The sequence below is a fragment of the Ambystoma mexicanum genome, chromosome 6p, assembly GCF_040938575.1.
Source record: "Ambystoma mexicanum isolate Mex_15411 chromosome 6p, UKY_AmexF1_1, whole genome shotgun sequence".
NCBI lineage: Eukaryota > Metazoa > Chordata > Amphibia > Caudata > Ambystomatidae > Ambystoma > Ambystoma mexicanum.
The window spans coordinates 822,177,951-822,199,201 of NC_090935.1; the positions used below are offsets into that span (position 1 = coordinate 822,177,951).

The 21,251-nt window shown below is 45.5% G+C and overlaps 1 protein-coding gene across 4 annotated transcripts in view; it reads left to right on the top strand.

Moving 5' to 3' along the window:
• The window catches only part of PAM (peptidylglycine alpha-amidating monooxygenase), a 1,287,650-nt gene that overhangs the window by 654,649 nt on the left and 611,750 nt on the right, over positions 1 to 21,251 (top strand). For all 4 annotated transcript variants that reach the window (XM_069625460.1, XM_069625461.1, XM_069625463.1 and 1 more), the window contains 2 exons: positions 7,219 to 7,299; positions 7,919 to 7,995. In XM_069625460.1, coding sequence (XP_069481561.1) covers positions 7,219 to 7,299; positions 7,919 to 7,995 — 158 coding nt within the window. The remainder of the gene's footprint in view (positions 1 to 7,218; positions 7,300 to 7,918; positions 7,996 to 21,251) is intronic.

Genomic DNA, 21,251 nt, shown 5'->3' on the forward strand with positions numbered 1-21,251 from the left:
CACTTTTTAACATGTCTTTGAAGTGGTCTTTGCGCCAGCACTGGATTGGCATTACAGTGCATGGGGAGTGAGCTGTCATCACAGGCCGTGTCCCTGCTTTGTTCAGCGTCTATTTGAATAAAGCAGATTTGGTGCAGGCAATATATATATGTTTTACCATTGTTATTGTTATTGTTATTTTGCACTTATATAGCGCCTTATATACCATTGGTATGGTCTGAAGGCGCTGGTAGGTTGAACGCCCTTGGGAACCGAAGTTCAGATCAGTAGAGAGAGTAGGGAGAGTCAAAAGGTGCGTGTGAGCACCGGATATGTGTGCAGCTTGTGCGGTACACGTGTAATAGCTGCTTCTTATCGGTAGGTGTGGTGGTTGAGAGATCAGGAGAATGTGTTCGTTCTGGCAGGATTTATCCGGAACGGAATGTGGCTGCGTTAGGCCTGAGGAAAACGCCTGGCTGGGGGTGTGGGACCAGCAGTGTTATCATAGAATGATGTGGAGTAAGCGGTGGATGTTCGTATGAGAACAGTTATACCGAATGGTGTCATAGTATCTCTGTGTTCTAGTTGAGTGGTGATGTAAAGGAGAGAGTAAGCGTGGGGTGTGGTGTGATGGGTTATATGCTCTTTCAGTGTGCAAACTTCTGAATGCAACTTTCTCAGAGAGGGAAGTGGGCGAACTTCTAAGTACAATTTTCCATATAGAGTCTATCTGGAACACTTCTAAGTTCATTTCATCAGAGAGGGTATTGGCACACTTCAAGTGTAACTCTCGCAGAGGCTATTGGGTACACTTCTAAACGCAATTTTTCATAGAGCGTCTACTGGGCACTCTAACTTCAGTTTTCCAGAGAGGCTATTGGGCAAACTTCTATATGCAACTTTCCAGAGTGTCTATTGGGCACATTTCTAAAAGCAATTTTCACAGAGCGTCTACTGGGCATGTTTCTAAATTCAATTTTCCAGAGAGGCTATTGGGCACCCTTCTATATGCAACTTTCCAGAGTGTCTATTGGGCACACTTCTAAAAGCAATTTTCACAGAGCGTCTACTGGGCACATTTCTAAATTCAATTTTCCAGAGTGGCTATTGGGCACACTTCTAAAATCTACTTTCACAGGTGGTAGAACTTCTAAATGCAGCTTTCACAGGGGATCTTGGGCACACTTGTAAATTCCATTTACCCGAGAGGCTATTGGGCACATTTCCAGACTTGACGGAGAGGCTGTAGGGGACACTTTGTGAATGCAACTTTCACATGCTAACATTCACAGTTCCATCTAGATGCGACGCAGGTCAATATTGACTTTCACAATTCCATCTAAGAGTGGACATGCTAACTTTCACAATTCCATCTAAGAGTGGACATGCTGACTTTCACAATTCCATCTAAGAGTGGACATGCTGACTTTCACAATTCCATCTAAGAGTGGACATGCTAACATTATGGCAGTCTGTGTTATTTGGAGGTAAGATAAGAGTGGCATGGGCTTTCTGCAGTGGAGTGATTGCTCTACTCTCCACCCATACCGAACTCACGGTTTTGGTGGTGTCTGTTAGTTGCTGGCTTCATTGGCTTCCCCTGCTGACACCTGCAGACACATCTTGGAGCCGCCTCTGTTGGAGCCGCCCTTGGCCTCGGGGCCCTTAGCCGCTGGGGGCTGCCGGGCCGAGCGCTGCCCTGGGCGGGCCAGTGATAAAGGTCGAGGGGCCTATCAGAGGGGGGGTGGGACCATGAGGAGGTTTTAGAGGAGGGGAAGTGGGGACCGACTCACCTGCTCCTAGGATGGGAAATAGGAGCAGGTGCAGGAAGCGGGTCGGTACACCGACGCTGCCTCGGCCAAAACAACCAATCAGGGGCGGGATGGGAGGCGAGAGGGGAAGAAACAGGAAGCGGGCTGGGGAGCTCGGGGCACGCAGGGGCCTGAGGGCATTTTTGGAGAAAAAGGTGGCCAAGGAGGGGCCAAGGCACTCACCTGCTGCAGCCCCTTGAGGAATGGGCGAGCGGGAGCCTCTGCGGGTCGCTAGGCCCTGCAGCAACACGTGGGGAAGGCCAATCAGCTGGCGGGAGGAGGAGGGAACCACGAAGTGCAAGCGGGAGGGAGGCGGCGAGAAAAGAAGGCCTCGCAAAGGGGCTCTGGCAGCCGAAAACGGCTGGATTCGAATTAGGTGGCCCAGGAGGAGCCAAGGCACTCACCTGCTGCAGCCCCTTGAGGAATGGGCGAGCGGGAGCCTCTGCGGGTCGCTAGGCCCTGCAGCAACACGTGGGGAAGGCCAATCAGCTGGCGGGAGGAGGAGGGAACCACGAAGTGCAAGCGGGAGGGAGGCGGCGAGAAAAGAAGGCCTCGCAAAGGGGCTCTGGCAGCCGAAAACGGCTGGATTCGAATTAGGTGGCCCAGGAGGAGCCAAGGCACTCACCTGCTGCAGCCCCTTGAGGAATGGGCGAGCGGGAGCCTCTGCGGGTCGCTAGGCCCTGCAGCAACACGTGGGGAAGGCCAATCAGCTGGCGGGAGGAGGAGGGAACCACGAAGTGCAAGCGGGAGGGAGGCGGCGAGAAAAGAAGGCCTCGCAAAGGGGCTCTGGCAGCCGAAAACGGCTGGATTCGAATTAGGTGGCCCAGGAGGAGCCAAGGCACTCACCTGCTGCAGCCCCTTGAGGAATGGGCGAGCGGGAGCCTCTGCGGGTCGCTAGGCCCTGCAGCAACACGTGGGGAAGGCCAATCAGCTGGCGGGAGGAGGAGGGAACCACGAAGTGCAAGCGGGAGGGAGGCGGCGAGAAAAGAAGGCCTCGCAAAGGGGCTCTGGCAGCCGAAAACGGCTGGATTCGAATTAGGTGGCCCAGGAGGAGCCAAGGCACTCACCTGCTGCAGCCCCTTGATAAGGTCTGGCTTTCATCCCCAGGACAGGGTAGCTCCTCCGTTTGCTTCAGGCTTTCCCCATGTACATGGCAATATATATTGGGAGCTAGTCAAAGGGACCCCACAGACAAGGAGAAAGGGAGCCTCTCCGACTGCGTCCACCAACCCTTCTCTTCTCTGGTTCTCTTTATAGAAACTTGTGACCTAATAGGTCGAGAATGACATCACAACGGAAAATAAGAGGCCATGTGTTCATTGAAGGACAGGCCAACGTGAGGGATGGACGGATAAAGAATGAAGGAGATGCATAGGTGGATTAGTAAGAATCGCCCGTTTGTGGGAAGACCCAACATACTGCCTATGTGTATGGCATACCTCTGGAGAAATGAGCACACCGCCCTTATCTGTGTACGGATGAGACTTCTTGGCTGCTCAATTTCTTGTGTCAGGTCATAATGATCTGTTAAGTCATCACTCTATGGACTAACCGATCTGTGTTCCATTCTAAACTGATGTGATCAATCAAATGGCAAAAGACATGCCAATGCTTCAAAAAGAGAATCGGGAAGTGCTGCATGTTATTGTTCTTTGTTACCATGCCCCCTTTTGTACTAGGCATCTCATTTTCTTCGGTTGCAAAATGTTAGTTCTGGTACAAAATGGTGCATTTCTTTATTGTGTCAATATCTGATTTTGTTACTTACAATTATGCCATCCAGGATGGTCTGTACCTGGGGGCGCGACGTTATTTTCACGTTTCAGCCCACCATGGAAGGTATGAGCACCCAGGGCAAGTAGCGGAAAGCTTGCCAAACAATCTGTTATGAAAACATGCTCACTGGCAAGCTGTCATCCAAAAATGGAGAAAAAATGACAACCAAAGATCACCACAAGGGATATTAAAAAATGAGAACCCCTTTTCCATTTCCAGGGCAACTGTCGTGGAGCTAAAGAGATGAGGAGGAAAATATAAGTGCATATTTTAAAATTCAAATAAAGTTTCTAGACGACTGAGTCAAGAGAAGCAGCTTGGACATTGTGAAAGAATTTAGAAAGTATTATTTTCATCTTTAACTTCAGAATGGTAGGGGGATGTGGTGAGGATAAGGGCTTTTCTTAACGGGTTGGAGATTCCTACAATATCCTCTGACGGCACTGCCCTGTTGGGCTCCCCCATTATGGTAGACAAGGTTATTGCGACCATGAAGTGAATGAAAAGTGGTACACCCCCGGGAGAGGCTGGGTATACAGTTTGGTTCAATAAAATATTTCCGTCATTGCTGGCCACTACAATGGCGAAGCTGTTTAATGAGGGTCTGATCAGCAATTTCCTCCCTCACTCAATGATCAGGGTAATTATTATGGTTCTCCTTAAGGAGAGGAAGGATTCAACATTGTGTTCATCATAGAAGCTCTCACTCCTTAATACAGATGTCAAGGTTCTGGCGAAGACACTGAAGGAATAGGCTTGTTAAACTTCTTCCGGCAGCATTTATTGATGGGGATCATGTTTTTTCTTTTTTTTAGGGGTAGGCAGGGATAGGACAACATTAGGAAGACGCTGACCCTTATATACCAGTCCCAAAAACAAAACAGAGAGGCGTACCTTGCCTCGCTTGATGCTGAGAAAGCGTGTGATTGTGTGGAACGGGTGTTATGAGCGAGGTACTGACAAAATATAGATTTGAGGTACATTTTAGGGCGTGGATGGCATCACCATATCGAGAGCCCACGGCCAGCATGACAGTAAATGGGGTTCTTTCAGAGGGGATTCCCGTTATTTAGCTGAACTAGTCAGGGGTGTACTTTGTCCCCTCTTCTTTTTACATTGGTGATTGAACCCCTGGCAGCAGCAATCAGAGCTAACCTGGGTGTTCACAGCATTGATTCTGAAGAGGTGGAATTCACAATCTCATTATTTGCAGACGATATTTTATGCTACGCGACGGACCCAAGGGATTCTCTGAAGATGACAGAAACACTGGATAATTACGGTGACTTTGGCAGGTTTTAAAATTAACCACACCAACTCTTATATTCTTTCGGTTGTGACTCCATACCGGCCAGCCCAGGTTTGTCACGGGTTCACTTTAGTGGAGGAGGCAATAATTTATTTGGGTCTCCAGGACCTTTACACTTATTGAAGAGCTGCTTCAACCTCACATGCTCTTGTGTAGGGAAAATGGCAGTCGTTAAAATGAACATACTTTCTTGTTAGCTGTTTCTGTTTATGATGTGGCCCATGCCATTGCCTGAAAGGTTCTTTAAGGAAAGGAGGTCGACCACATGTGCTCTAGCTTTTTGTGCAAGAATAAAAGGGCGTGTGTAAGGTGTAAAGTTCTGGTGCTTTCTAGGGGTGAGGGAGGTTTTGGATCCCAAATATTTTCTTATATTATAAGGTGGCACAATGCGGGGTGATGCTGGAACACATGACTGGATTTGAGGGCCTATTGGACGTATCTGGAAGATTGTATTACACATTCGAAAAAAGGTAAGGGACCTTTTATGGCAACCTACTAGATCTGTCCCTCGAGAAGTACGCAAGCACCCTACGTTGGGAGTCCTTTGGATCCTGTGGAGAAATAACAGGATCAATAGAGATGAATAGAGATTTATCCTCATGGCCTTTCCCCTTGAGCTCATTGTGGGGCCCTCTGTTTCGGCTGAACCAATTGGGTGTCAAAAGGACTTAAATAGTTGGTTTTGAACCTGGGGTGGAGGTTCTCCTCCGAGAGCTCACACCATGAGAGGGTCCTCAAGGCTCAATTGAGCGTAAGGGATTGTTTCTAAGTTATAGAAGTCCCTGGTCCTGGACATGATTGAGGGGAGGGCAAACTTCAAGACTTACTGGGACTGCGTGCTGTGAGACACCATGCCGGAGGGTCATGGGAGAAAATATGCAGGGTCCAGCAGCTGAGACTAGATCTCCAAGCTCCATGCCCGAATGCAGCAGCACCAGGGAAGTGAACGCTTTCACAGAGAGACTACCACTGAGAGGTACCAATACTGTAAATCAAGGCTGGGGAAGCCTACAAGGTTTTGTGAACCTAAGAAACCCGAGTGGGAAAGCACCCTGTGTGAATCGGAGCAAGAGAAGTGCAAACGCTTTGTATCAAGGCTGGGAGAGCCTACAGGGTTATGGGAACCTGGGAAACCCGAGAGGGCAAGTGCCCCAAGTAAAGAACATGGAATGTAAGTGAACAAGTATGCCAGAGAGCAGTAGGACTTTGGGTCGTCCAAGAGCTACAGACTTGTTATTCGAGAATTGTTTTAAGAGAAAAATATCAAATACCTTTTTCTTTTCCTTTTGAATATCAACGTCTGCCATAAAGACGTGAACTTTTGTAGACTTGTGGTAAGAGGAAACGTACTGAGGATCTTTTCTTTTGAACAACGTCTACAAAAATGATTTTGAACTGTGTTACACTGTTGGAAGAACCTTTCAACTATTGACAGTATTCAAGTGTTGGGCCAGGCAGAATCCAAGACAGAGGCCGTGCTTTTTTTTTAGATGTTTTCTAAAGTGGTAGGGTCAGTTAATTGGTTAGGATTCGGACAGAGAACATCTTTTTACCCTTAGTTTTTAGTTTCGATCAGTAGGGTAGTCTTCTTTTTGGTTAAATTAAAAGAAAATGTGAACATGTCAGTAAGTCGACTCCTTCTTCTGGTTCACCACAAGAGCCAAAGGTTACAGACCCCTTTCAGTGAAGTATTGGGCTTGGGTAGCTTAGCTGCAATAATGCACAACGTGTCTAAATGCGTGTTTGTGTAGTTTGTGATTAGAATATACTAGAACAATGCAGGACAGGAGATTTAATCTAGCTTTGCAGTCGGATACATGTTCACATGCTATCTTTTTGGCCTTAAATAATCACCTTGTTACTAGAAAAGATGATCGTCCGTTCTAAAGATGCATAACTCTGGCATCTGTAACCTGTTTTGGGATTGTTTTAAAAAAACGGTAACAGGCGCCCCTCTCCAGAAAGAACACGGCATGATAACCTGTTCTGTGGGTTTTTCCACTTTGAGAGTTTGCAGCCATCGCTTTTTGCTCACTGTACCTTTCACAGATGGGAAATACCCGTTTGCATATCAGTCTTTGTCCCACATGCGCAGTCCAGCACCGAAATGCTATGGCAATTCCCTTCTGAACAAGAGTACCAACAGCAACCCCAGTTGTTTTGGGATTGCCCACAATATGCATAGTAAGTAAAATGTTATATTATTTTCAGAACTGTTTGTGTATGCTGGTGTCTAAAACAATGTGCACTAGGTATAACACCACCAAGTAATTGCAATAATGTAATGAATCCGCTCCAATATGTTTATATTCTTCCCTCTTTCTCTTGTGTTCCTTTTCATAGTCACAAATTCAGATATTGCCTGCTCTTACAAGAGACATCCAATGTATCCGTTCGCCTATAGAGTACACACTCACCATTTAGGTAAGACTGCGTTGCGTGTTGTTGTGCAATGTTTACCGCTCCTCTTTCCCCAGTGTTCATATATGTGCACAGTTTTCCTATATTGAAGCTCCAAGGGCCTGACCAATGAAAAATTATGGTAGCACTGATGCATTTTTTGCATGTGAAAACAGCGATTGCGCAAATTCATTCTATTAATGTATTGAGCAGGCACTAATCCAATTGCTCATGCATAAATGCCATTTTACACATATGCAAAATGCTTTTGTTCTACCTATTTTTTTCAGGGTTCTGGCTACAGGTATTGTGGTCTACATTTTTAATTTTGGGTAAAATCCAGACTTTTTGTCTGCATGAATTGCAGAAAACTCGAAAATGCTTTTTGAACAATGGTGTGCCAAAAGAAATGCCTTCATAATGGCCATTTCCACTTCAAAACGTTTAGTAGTATACAATACGCTTTCTTTAATTTATAGCTAGAGTTGTCATTCTTTTTCTCTGCATGAAACTCACTGTATTTTCATTATTGAAGACCTATCTAATAATGATATTATTTTATTTAACTCTCAGTCTTTGCCCTTAATACAGCTAAGACCTTGCTTACCTTGTTTCAACTTGGTTTCTTGCTTCTTTGTTGCAGGGAAGGTTGTCAGCGGATACAGAATCCGAGATGGGGAGTGGACATTGATTGGCAGACAGAGCCCACAACTGCCTCAGGTACCTTTCCTCATTGGTATTTCATGTTGAGAGTGGAGAAATGTTGCAGTAGTAATTGCCCCCCACACTTAAGTCTTACCTTTGATCACCTTCATCCGTAAGCTTATGAAGTCTGACATCTTTGTTAAAAAGGACACCACAAATGCTTTATACATGTGTGCCCGGTCTTTAGGTGGTGGCTCATTACATTTTCTACTGTAAAATGGCAAATCTTTCCTAAACCATATAATTCTCCACGACCAGTGTTCTCTCCTCTAATGTTTTGATCATCTACAAATTGGACTTAAGGGGGTGGTGATGTCTGTCATTTTATATGGTGGCAGTCCACCACTGTGCTGCTGATGCTCCTTCCTTTATCAAAGGATGTTGGAGGTCTGATGTGGATGAATTGAGTGCACAGTTTGGATAGTTTGAAATGTGTATGTCTGAACAATTTTAAGTCCTTGGGGGCATGTTAATTGCTTTCCGTTGATACAACCTTTTGAGGCCTAGAGCTGATAAAAATGGAGTGCCAAATTCACCAGCGATGTCTAGGCTAAATACACCACTCACGTATTCTTGACAAGCATTTAAAATCCAGTTACAGGCGTATTAGTGCCATTACCCAAATGTTTGGTTTGTCGCTTGGAGCATAGGCAGCACACCCATGAGAAGCTAATTAAGTTGCAGGCTTTTTGAAATGGAGCCATGTCATGCCAGCCTTCAAATATTTTGAAGATGGAAGCATAATTGTGTGGGTGAGATTCAAAGCCTTGTTGTCAAACCATAAAGAAGCTGCCTTCCCATCTCTTCCTTGCGACCTGGCAGCCAAAGCCTCATGTTCAAGCAAAAAGTTTTGTTCTCTGGCTTATTTATTTGAGTGTTTTCATGAAGTGCAGAAATGTATACTGTTACAGCTCGGTTTGGAACAGTATGTTCTACCCATCTGTCAGGAGTAACGTGTGACATGCTCAACACCCAAAACCATTGTAGGCCCCTCTTACCTTAAGTAACGTGAGGGTGGCTATGTGGCTCCTCCGAGGGAGCAAGACAACCTGAGTGTCTGGAGTTTCCAGTGTCGGTAAGGTCTCTTGTTCAAGTTGACTGTGGCACTTGCTTGATGAGGCTAAGTAAACCCTACGAAATGCAAGCACATCGAGAAAAGTACACCATGCACACAGTGTAGCCTCATCCCCGCACACAAGTAATAATTTCATCAGGCATGCAGATCACATAATATATTTTAATGAAATTATGTACGTACCATTTAAACACCTAATGGGAAATGTGCACAAATATGTGCAGTAAGTTTGAGCATAATTGGAGTTTATCGAATAAAGAATGTCTTTGTGATAAAGAGCTGCTTTAAAGTAAATGGGACCATCAAGTGGAGATCGAAACAGCCCCGGTAGTATCCTGCATTGACCACTGCGGGAATCACTAAGAATCCTCGTGATCAACTTCAACTATGAATTATTACTTCTTGGCTTAGCATTGAGAGATCACATAACACTCCCCAGGCCTGCAAGCCCTCCAGTGGTTTATTGTTCATCGGAGAATCATTTTCAAAACTCACATCATCTAACAAGCCTTCTGTATAAAAAAAACAGGCATAAATACCCAAAGGATTTAGAGGTACAACCTCACAGGGAACCTGACCTCTAAGAATCCCAGCAGGCTATGCAACTACAAACAACTTGGACATTGCAAAAGGTCCATAGTAGTGCCTTGCCCTACTTTATGGCACAACTTACCCATAATAACAGTGGAAAACCATGTAAAATGCAGATAGCCCCTCAAGACAGAACTGTTCCTTAATGCACTATGTTCTCGTCCTTGATCTGTAACACTTAAAACCCCTGCCCTCTGGAATACTGTATGTGTTCACCAATATGTTTGTAATTTACTGCAATGAAGAGAAACACTGTAAGCTTGTTGGCTCGTACCACCTATTCCCCCATAAAACAGTCCTCTCTTTAATCTGCACTTAACATTGGAATGTTAAATATTAAAGAGCATGATTCACCTATATAGTTTATTTCTCTCCCTGTTGCGAGACACTCCCTGCTAGGACTCAATCCTAATGCTTCGTGTTCTTTGGAACTGCAATGTATTACACTTGTTTGCCAACTACCCCTTCTTTGCCATCCACTCCACCCTCCATGAAGCAGCTTCTCCAGTAAATGACCAATCTATATACATAAAGCAGAAAATCTGTTAGTTTGTTCCTTATACAATTCCACACTGTTCCACCAATCTGCACCAAAATGTGCATAGTTACCTGTTGGGACCCTCCGGACATTACTGGCTACATGACATTTGGACACCCCACCGCTTTACCCGGATTTCAGCCCCTTCACACTTGAGACAATTACCCGTGAAATCGGCAAAAACATCAATGTGGTCATAGAACGATCGGACAGAACTGATTTTAAGTGTCTTGAAGCGAGGAACAGAACTCAAAAGTCCTCAAACTACGTTTTAAGACCCTATGATGCACAATTTCCAAGATGTTTGCACCAGGATATTGCCAGGGTAGGCAACAGGTGGGGAGAGTGCACAGAAGGTCCCAGTTTGCTGCAGCATGGCAACTCGCACCTGCCCTCCACGTCTGCTCCGGTGTATGTCAGCCAGCCACACACGGTTTCTCAGTACAGTTCACTTCAGAGCGTAAAGCGCATCAAGCGATAATCGACTCGGAACAGCGACCAACAGGATCATTGATTTTCAACAATTGATGAGTGTGTTATGTCTGTCTATAGAAGCCATGCAGAGTATGGGTACTTTTAGCTAGTAAATTAATAAACTAGGATGCTGTACATAGGAAAGGTGTTGGACAATGTGTGAAGTGATGTGCACTTTAATTTTTCTTAGCATATAATACACCCAGGTTGATTTTTTTTCAAAATAACTAATTCCTGCATATTTTGCTTTTTCTAATTTCTTGCCACCGTCACTTTGTAGATTTCATTCATGATTATCGATAAACTTGGATTGTGTTACTGCTTAATTGGCAGTTTGTTAGCTAATAAATATGTGATTGTAATTTGTTTATTGACTGCCTTGCAGTAACATATTTTTCTTGGTTGCTCTGTAATGTGACCATGTGAGACCAACAGAACACGTTGGACAAGCAGAATGAAGTCTGCCACCTGAACTTTTCATGGGCTTTTAACTATAAATTAAGCAGAAATACTGTAGGATGTTGAGGGGGAAGACTGGAGGAGTAAGGGTTCTGGTAAAGTATCCACAGATAGGTCTCAGGAATAGGAGTTTAATATTCCTAAACTCCTGGGGCTCCTTCCTCTTAGATTTGAGGGAGGAACCAGAGTGGCGAGCCTCACAACAAACATCAGCAGATAGTTCTGAACTCTGCAATTTGTATGGCCGACTGGAGAGCAAGATGGCTATTCAGGATGGAGACTTCTCCAGTAATCGGCGGAGCATAGCCCCTAGTGAGATTTGGGCACTGATGGTCACTTGCTTTGACGGACTTCCACTGACTAATACATGCTAAGTGTAAGGGATTTCAATCAGGCACACACCCAGGTCTCGCCTAACATATAGTGCGCAATGAAAGCCTTATTTATTTTTGTCTATAAGTTCAATATTCTGAATGATATACCCATATCACACCCGTCTCAAAATACCCCCCAGGTGACACTGAACCAGGAATCAGGCTACTTTGTAAAGGTAAATATTTATTTTATTTATTTAATATTCAAATCACACATACGTTTAATATCATATATATATATATATATATATATATATATATATATATATATGTATATGGGACAGCAATCACCTAACGGTGACAATCCAATTCAGAAATAAGCAAAGCAATTGAATTCACTTAGAATGATGCCGAATAGAACACAGGAAAAAGAACAGTTTTGGTTTGTGTACAGATAGCGTTTAGGTTAATATTCCCCCTGCAAAGTTTTTAAAATACAAATGAACCAGGAATCAGGCTACTTTGTAAAGGTAAATATTTATTTTATTTATTTAATATTCAAATCACACATACGTTTAATATCATATATATATATATATATTTCTGAGGCTTGTGGAATCTGCTTAGATCACATGCTGTGCATAGGCCGACATCTAGTGGAAGCTGCGGAGTATTACAGTTTGTTTTTCGAAAGTCGAAAATGGGCGTCGACACAGGGCGTGCCAGTAATACTATCCCTAGTGTGACGTCCACTGTACCCATGATCCCTCATGCGTCTAGGATCCCCAGATTGTTTTTTTCCGCCATTCTGGTCGGAAGCACTTCATCGGAGTTCCCTGGCTTTGCCATATTTTCACTAAAAATAATTCTAATTTGCCCCGTTTTGTCAACCTTCGTCGATCAACATCTCGACGCCGAACCGGGGAGGAGATCAACGTCGAATACCGACGGATTGGGCCTTGAGGCTTCCGCCTCGGCTCGGGCCTGGGCCGCTGGCCTCGGCCCTACAAGTAGGGAGAGTGGGGGGTGGTACACTTCCACACTCGGCTATATAGATATATATATATATATAGACACCTTATTACCTACACACACTTGCCCGCTGCCCACAGGCGCGTATGGAGGGTACGCCCTTTCAGTTTTGCCCCAAGTGTAATAAAAAATACCCTTGGGTAGATAAGCACGCTACGTGCAATCTTTGCCTACCCAGAGACCACCCCGAGGCGGGTTGCAGGGCCTGTAGTAGGTTTAAGCCCAAAACTCTCAAGGACCGCTCCACCAAGCGTTGGGCCCACCACGCCAAGCTAGCAGCTATGGAGGCGGAGGGTACCTTCAGCGACGGCAGCGACGCCGAACTTTCGGACGGCGAGGGCACCAAGGCGTCGAAAGACAGCCGAACGCACGTCCCCGGCCTCGGAAGGTCGTCCGTCCCGGCGACTATGGGGAAGTCCCCCGGCGACAAAAGCGTTACACATACACACGCTAAACACAAAAAATCCACCCGAGATTCGACGTCGTCGAAACCTCGGAAAGAGGCACAGAAGGAGCGGTCCGAAAGGACGTCCTCTGGGCGGTCGAGGTCGCCGCACGACGTCAGGCAAGCCTCCACACTTGCACATAGTGCCTCGACCATTAACATCACGGAAGATCAATCGTCCGGAGACGAACACGACTTCCATCCCCAGCCTGCACCCCAAGAAAAGGGTACATCACTTGGGAGTAAAGAGGGCCCAGTTTCGAAGGCTACTTCGAAAGACAGGGATTCCACCTCCGATCCTCGACGCCAGGCGTCGAAAGATAAGGGAAAGGGTAAACACACTTCCACCCACGGGGAAGGGGGTAAACAGCAAAGACAACCCACAACAAAAGAACTGACTTCCCCGTCCAAGTCTTCTCAGGGCCAGTCCATAGAAAGTCCCAGCAAGGTCACTCCAAGCTCCAAACTCTGGTCATGCGAGGACATTGACAGAGTAATGTCAAGGATGTCTTCCTTGGCGAATTTCTTCGAAAGACACCCTGAACAACTCCTAGCTTTAAACCCTCAGGAAGATTCTCCCTCAGGGTCAAGGGACCCTATCCCTCCAAATAAAAGACCCCGGGTCGAGACACCATTAAGGCCTTTAGACCCCATCGAGGTCCAGCCCTATTCTTACCTCTTCCCTACAGACCAAGGAAACTCTTCCCTTATAGAGGGTCAGGAAATTGACATGCCAGAAGATCTCGCAGGATCAGATTATTACGGGGAAGACGAAGACGAGGATGAGCCAGAAAATAGCCCAGATATTTTCCGAATGGACTCACCAGTCGAAAGGGAAGCCCCAGTGTCTGATTCCCCAATAGATAATCAGCCCCTCCTGAATGAACTGCTCTTTCGGGCAGCTAACCACTTCCACATAGACACACAAGGTGTCCAGGAAGAAAGGGACTTTGCGGAAGAACTAATAGGGGAAAGGAAGCCAGTAGCCCAGACCATTCCCATCCTGAAATCTATTCAACGCAGAATAGCACCATCCCTTGTCAACCCAAACCTGACAAGACCTGTGAACCCGAGGGTGGAGAAGCTGTTTAAAGCAGCCCAGTCGGACCCCCTATATATTAGAGGTCAACTTAAGCCAGACTCTCTAGTAGTAACCAACACCCGCAAAAGAGCTGGTACACCATTATCTTCCTCTGAGGCTCCCCCCGACAAAGAAAGTAAAAAACTTTATGGTTTTGGCAGAAAAGTAGCTTCCACGGCAGCCTACCAAGCCAGAATCGCAAATTCCACCACACTGTTGGCTAGCTACAACTGTCATCAGTGGGAAGAAGTGGCAGCACTAATAGATTCTGCTCCCGAACCCCTTAAGAGCCAGCTAGCTCGCATTTGTGCAGAAGGAAGAAACGTCTCAGGCTGCACTTTAAAAGCAACTCTGGACGCCGCAGACAATGCGGGTAGACTTATAGCAGAGGGGACTGTCATCAAAAGACATGCTTGGTTGAGGCAGTCGGGATTCAAAGCAGAAACACAAGCTGCACTCTTAGACAAACCAGTGGAAAGTGATCTCCTGTTTGGGAAGGCAGTCGAGGACGCTCTAAAAAACGCTAAGGAAGAATTCGACACCCTCAAATCCCTTGGCCAGTTAACTACCAAACCACCTAACCAAAGAGGGAACGGCAATTTTCGTCGCCCCCGCGGCCAAAATTCCAATAGAGGAAATAGCTACTCCCACACCCAGGGTACACAGTGGAACACCAACTCACAACAGTCTACCCAGGGGTATGGTAGGGCTAGTAGAAGAGGACGTGGTAGAGGCAGGGGCAGCCCCAGTAGAGGAGGAGGCACGCCTCCACCAAAGCAGTGACGCTCAGTTCAGGGTCCCTTCCCATGCAACCCCAGTAGGGGGACGAATATCCAGCTTCACCCAGGCATGGGAAGGGATAACATCCGACAGATGGGTGCTGTCAACGGTATCCAATGGGTACTGTATAGAACTACTGCAACGTCCCCTAAAGCATCCTCCAAGACAAAAAGTCCACTCTTTACAACATCAGAAGATCCTCCTCGAGGAGATCACCATTCTGCTAGAAAAGGACGCGATAGAACTCGTCCCGGGACACCAGGTAAACAAGGGTATCTATTCAACTTACTTCCTTGTGCCAAAGAAAGATTTAACAATGCGCCCAGTTTTGGACTTACGGCCTGCCAACAAGTATGTCAAGCCCCAAAAATTCCGTATGACCACGCTACAAGAGGTAATCCCACTCCTAAAAAAGGGGGATTACATGGCAACCTTGGATATGAAAGATGCCTATTTTCATATTTCCATGCTCCCGGCGCACAGAAAATACTTGCGCTTCAAGGTGGACAGTCGCCACTACCAATTCAAGGTACTGCCCTTCGGGATAGCTTCAGCACCAAGGGTATTCACCAAGGTACTGGCGGTGGCAGCTGCACACCTACGCAGGGAGGCAATCCCAGTGTACCCTTATCTGGACGACTGGCTCATAACGGGGGAAACCCCAGGAATCTGCAGGTCAAACATTCAGAGGACTATCGACCTCCTCCACGAATTAGGCTTCTCCATCAACGAGAAAAAGTCAAGTCTGGTGCCAAGCACCTCAAAACAGTTTCTAGGAGCTATCCTAGATACTCAGAAAGGATTGACCTTCCCTTCGGAAGAAAGAATTCGGAATATACTTCTGCAAATTCCGCATTATCAGTCAGGTCAACAGATAACAGTACGCAAAGCTATGCGGTTATTGGGCATGATGGCGTCATGCATTTACCTGGTCCAACACGCGCGTCTGCGCATGCGTCCCATGCAGGAATGGTTAGCGAAACAGTGGTCTCAGGCAAGTGGTCAGTGGGACGATCAAGTGGTCGTTTCGCCAACACTCGTACAGAACCTACACTGGTGGACAAGAGAGAATCTCGCAAAGGGGAAACCCTTTTACGATCCCGAAGTACAGGCAGTGGTGACTACAGATGCATGCCTGACGGGGTGGGGAGCTCACCATCTCCACCACACAGCTCAGGGTCTCTGGTCTCACTCAGTAGCCAAGAACCACATCAATCTGCTAGAGCTTCTGGCAGTATTCCGAGCGCTGCAGGCGTTCGAGCCCCATCTACTGAACTTGTCGGTGCAGATCAGGACGGACAGCACGACAGCCATGTTCTATCTGAACAAACAAGGAGGGACTCGTTCGCCAAATCTGTCCAAGCTTGCCCAGAAAATATGGATATGGGCACTCAGACGGAACATCTTCCTGTCATCGCAACATGTTCCAGGGGAACTCAATTCCCTAGCAGATGCTCTAAGCAGAGACTCCCTCCCAGAAGAACACGAATGGGTCCTTCACAGAGACGTAGTAGAAGATCTCTTCTCTCAGTGGGGTTTCCCCACTATAGACCTATTCGCCACAAGCGAAAACAAACAATGCCCAGGATTTGCATCCAGGTTCCCCCAACCGGACTCCCAGGGGAATGCCCTGTGGATGAACTGGTCAGGGATGTTTGTGTACGCTTTTCCACCAACTCCTCTCATCAGGAAGGTGGTGTACAAGATGAACAAGGAATCGATGACGCTCATCCTAGTTGCTCCCATGTGGGCGAGACAACCATGGTTTCCACACCTACGCAGGATGGCGGTGTGCGAGCCCATCAGACTCCCAGCCTGGTACAACCTTCTGTCCCAGCAACAAGGTCAAACAGTGCATCAGGAACCCAACTCTATGAACCTAGCAGCATGGCTCCTGAAGTCATAGAGTTTGGACATCTCAAATTACCACAGAGGTGTATGGACATTCTAAAAGAGTCCAGGAAACCAAATACAAGGCACTGTTACTTTGGCAAGTGGAAAAGATTCGTTATCTGGTGCCAGAATAAACAAATCAACCCAGTTGATTGCACTCCTTCCAACGTTGTAACATACATGCTCCACCTGCTGGATGCAGGGTTGGTTTTTAACTCTCTGAAAGTACACCTGGCAGCCCTCTCGGCTTACACCACATCCCATAACAAGGTCTCGTGGTGGAAAGTACCAGTGGTTAAAGCCTTCATGGAAGGAGTAAAGAGACTTCACCCTCCTATTTCGAACCCACCGCCAGGATGGGACCTCAACGTGGTGCTATCTAAGCTCATGGGACCCCCCTTCGAACCCATGCATAAAAGTAGTCTCAAACACTTGACTTATAAAACGGCCTTCTTAGTAGCCATTACCTCCATAAGAAGGGTCAGTGAAATTCAGGCTCTGTCAGTGCAAGATCCTTTCTTTACTATCCACAAGGACAAACTGGTTTTACGCACACACCCTAGGTTCTCACCAAAATTCATATCCAAGTTCCACGTAAACCAGTCCATCGAGCTTCCGGCTTTCTTCCAAAACCCACAAAGCTCGGCTGAGGTGAAACTACACACCCTAGATGTGCGTAGGGCGGTCCTATACTATGTAAATAAAACCAGACCGCTAAGGAAAACAGATCAACTGTTTGTCTCCGTAGCTACAGGCAGAGAGGGGGATCGCGTCTCTAAGGGCGCTATCTCGAAGTGGATTATCAACTGTATAAAGCTGTGTTACTCTCTTTCTGAAAAGACTCTGCCTTTTACGCCAAGGGCCCACTCTACTAGAGGCATTGGGGCCACTCTGGCTTTCTTTGCAAATGTTCCCCTCGACACCATTTGCAAAGCAGCTACTTGGAGCTCTATTCACACTTTTACTCAGCATTACTGCATTGACACTCATTCCAAGACAGATACACAAGTGGGACAAGCGGTTCTAAGACACCTGTTTGCTCATGACCCTTCTCACATCCCACCTCCTTCTTCTGGTACTGCTCGCTAATCTATGCACAGCATGTGATCTAAGCAGATTCCACAAGCCTCAGAAGGGATACATTACTCACCGTAATCGTATTTCTGATGCTTGTATCTGCTTAGATTCACATGCGACCCACCCTTCCTCCCCTCCGAGAGAAGGCGCATGGTTGCTTGTAGTCTTACCTTTCTGTCTATCTGCTTGGACTATCTGTACTCGCGCTACTCCTCATGCTACCTCATGTCAGGAAAAACACAATCTGGGGATCCTAGACGCGTGAGGGATCATGGGTACAGTGGACGTCACACTAGGGATAGTATTACTGGCACGCCCTGTGTCGACGCCCATTTTCGACTTTCGAAAAACAAACTGTAATACTCCGCAGCTTCCACTAGATGTCGGCCTATGCACAGCATGTGAATCTAAGCAGATACAAGCATCAGAAATACGATTACGGTGAGTAATGTATCCCATATATATATATATATATATATATATGTGTATATGGGACAGCAATCACCTAACGGTGACAATCCAATTCAGAAATAAGCAAAGCAATTGAATTCACTTAGAATGATGCCGAATAGAACACAGGAAAAAGAACAGTTTTGGTTTGTGTACAGATAGCGTTTAGGTTAATATTCCCCCTGCAAAGTTTTTAAAATACAAATGAGCAATCCTACACAGATGTAAGTAATCGGCAGGTATTCAGGAATGAAAGACAAGGTCTAGAGTTCATAGGCAATCTTCCCTCCCCAAACAAGAGAGAAAACCGTTTTTGGAAATGGACTCTTTTTTAAAATGACTGGTGAAAAGTGGCTTTGTGAAATACTACAAAATGGTCAAAAATGCTTAAATGCAGAGAAATTCTTAGGAACGCAACACTAAACAGGACCTAACACACATGAGCTATAATATAAACAACAGTACATACTTTAGATCAGAATGGGATGGAAGAAACACTTTGAAATGGGGAAAAGACATGTGTAAACTTTTGAGAACTGCAAATTCGCGGCAAACTTTTACTATGCGATATTGGAGAAAAACAGGTCAAATACACTGTTCTGCAAAGCGGTTTTTAGTTGTGGATTAAGCTAAGGGTCTTGGGTATCAGTGAGAGTTTCAATTTTGTTTCAATCATTAAAATTGAAGAAGTTATGGAGCTTTTAGTGAGAGGCGTTTTTGCAAAATAGGCGCAAAAATGGAACAGGAATTCGGTTTTAAAAATGACAGATAAGTTTTATTATACTATATTAATCACTATGAAAAAGAGGATGCCACACATGAATCTTCACAGCTACGTGGCCAGCGCAACCATTCACGTGGTGGATAATCGATTTCATTCTGGGATTTACTTTAGTTACTCAAAATCACTAGGAATTATGGTATTGTAACACAGATGAGAAAAATCAGCGCAAGAAGGATTCTAACAATACTCAGGTTCTGAATTTAAAGATGGGATGGGTGGAGATTGGGATGATACAATACAGATATACATTGGGTCACTGTTCTTCCTCTTAATACTTAGTCCTTTGTAATTAAATTGGACCATCAGCTCTGGTAATTGGGTCGGATCAGGTCTACCGGCAGCAAGGCACCTCTGGAGGGATTGGCTCAGCGGCGCGGTTCTGGTCAATTTTGGACTGCACCTCAGACTGGATTTTGGATGGGCCCTTCTGGTCACTGGACACGATAGATTACAGGATGCAAGTTTCAGCAGGCAAGCCTTAATGGTAGCAAGCCAAGCCAAATCAGAATTGTTCTTTTAAGGTTTGGATGTTTTGAAATTGGGTCTAGCTAGCAAGAGTTCTGGAATGCTAAAGTCTGGATTCTGCAACAAGATGAAGAGTTCTGGAACAAGGTGCTGCGCTGAAATCTGGATGGGTTCTGCAAGCAGTCTCCCTATGTGTGGTGAAGTTCCTAAATTTATACTGTCAAATGCCATCCCCCAGTTTATGGTTTGGGCAGAATTTCAAAAACACACCCCCAGGGTTGTGACTGGCTGTAGGCACATGCTTTGTTTTGGTTGGCAGTCTGAACAGAGCTGTCATCTTTATGATGCGATTTAGGAACTCCCACATTGATTTTGACCACAATTTAGCTTTCACATAAATATATATGTTTACAATTATGCCCTCTACTAAAATCAGACACATGCATTACATTTGTTATGGTTTATCCTGGCATTCAATTCCCATCTCTGTGCGAGCTGTCTTTCTCATTCTATGGTATTTCATCAATTCTAATCATAACAGTTTGGATTAATAATTTCCAATATGGTACACCTCTGGGCGCTTATCAGTGGATCGTGTACATACAATCGTAGGCTTGCAAACTTAATCGTTCTGCTACAATACACATTTTTTCATAACTTTGGTTCCTTAAATGGTGCAGGTTTCATCGATGTCTTCAAATCAAGAGCCTGAAATTAGGTTAATGTCTATCAATTTTCAGATTTATCCTTCTTTCGGTTGCACAGTTAAAGAGTTGCAAACTTAATCCCAAATACAGTTTTAAACACCAAGAAGTTCAGAGTTGTTTTCTTTTTCTCCTTTCAACAAACAGCTGTCAGATCCCTTTTATCAGGGTGGGGTGAAGCATCCTGTTCCTGCCCTTCCTCGAGAGGGAAGCTCCTCTGTAGAGAGCTTGCCATTGGTCTGGGCTCAGCCAGAGACAAATGTCTGAGACTCTCTTTGTTTTCATTATGCGGGAACCATTAAGCAGCCATCAGCCTTCCTGTAGCAATTGAGTGTGAATCTTTCCCAGGCTGGACTGTCAGATCAGAATTAAATAGTTGATTAGCTCCAGACTGGGTTCCTTTAAATTAAAGTCTTTTCATTTCACATATAAAATACAAGCACAGTTTAAAAGGGATTTGGACATTTAAAAAGAATTAGCCCTTCACAAACATGCTTTAAATAGGCAGATCTTGCCGTTTTAATCAGGAAAAAGAAACGCTTTTAAACTGAGTTTGACAGCTAATTTTCTGATGCCACTGTCAGTTAGTGAGGCCTGAATTCCTCTGACTGCACTGGAGAATATATGATTTCAGCACTTTTCATTTCTTCAATAATTCACTGGGAAAATGACTGAATTCAGTGCCAAAACAGCACTTTGAAGGTTGCCATTGATTAGGAAGCTGTATTTAAGGGCATGTTCGGATTTTTAGCCCACTTTTGTTGCATTGATTCATGTAACTGGTACAGCACTCACTGGCCTTCTCCTGCAGGGAGTTCTGTTTTGACAATCAGCTTTGCCTGTGTGTGGCAAGGTGGTACAGCCTCTTTGTGATTTCTGAACCATGCACAGTTTTTGCAGGTTTAGCACGCAGAGTGGTTAGCGCCTCAATTTTTGGCAGTTTTCTTTCCCCCATTTCCCCCATAGGTTTTATAGAAGAGGTCAATTGTTTGTGGTAATTTGAGGAGGGTGTGTCCTTTGATCCTTCCGGAACCCTTCTGTGGTTATGGATATTCTTGTTTGGCCATTGCATGGTTTTTGGGTACAAGCCTCTGCTAAGTAGTGTGGCT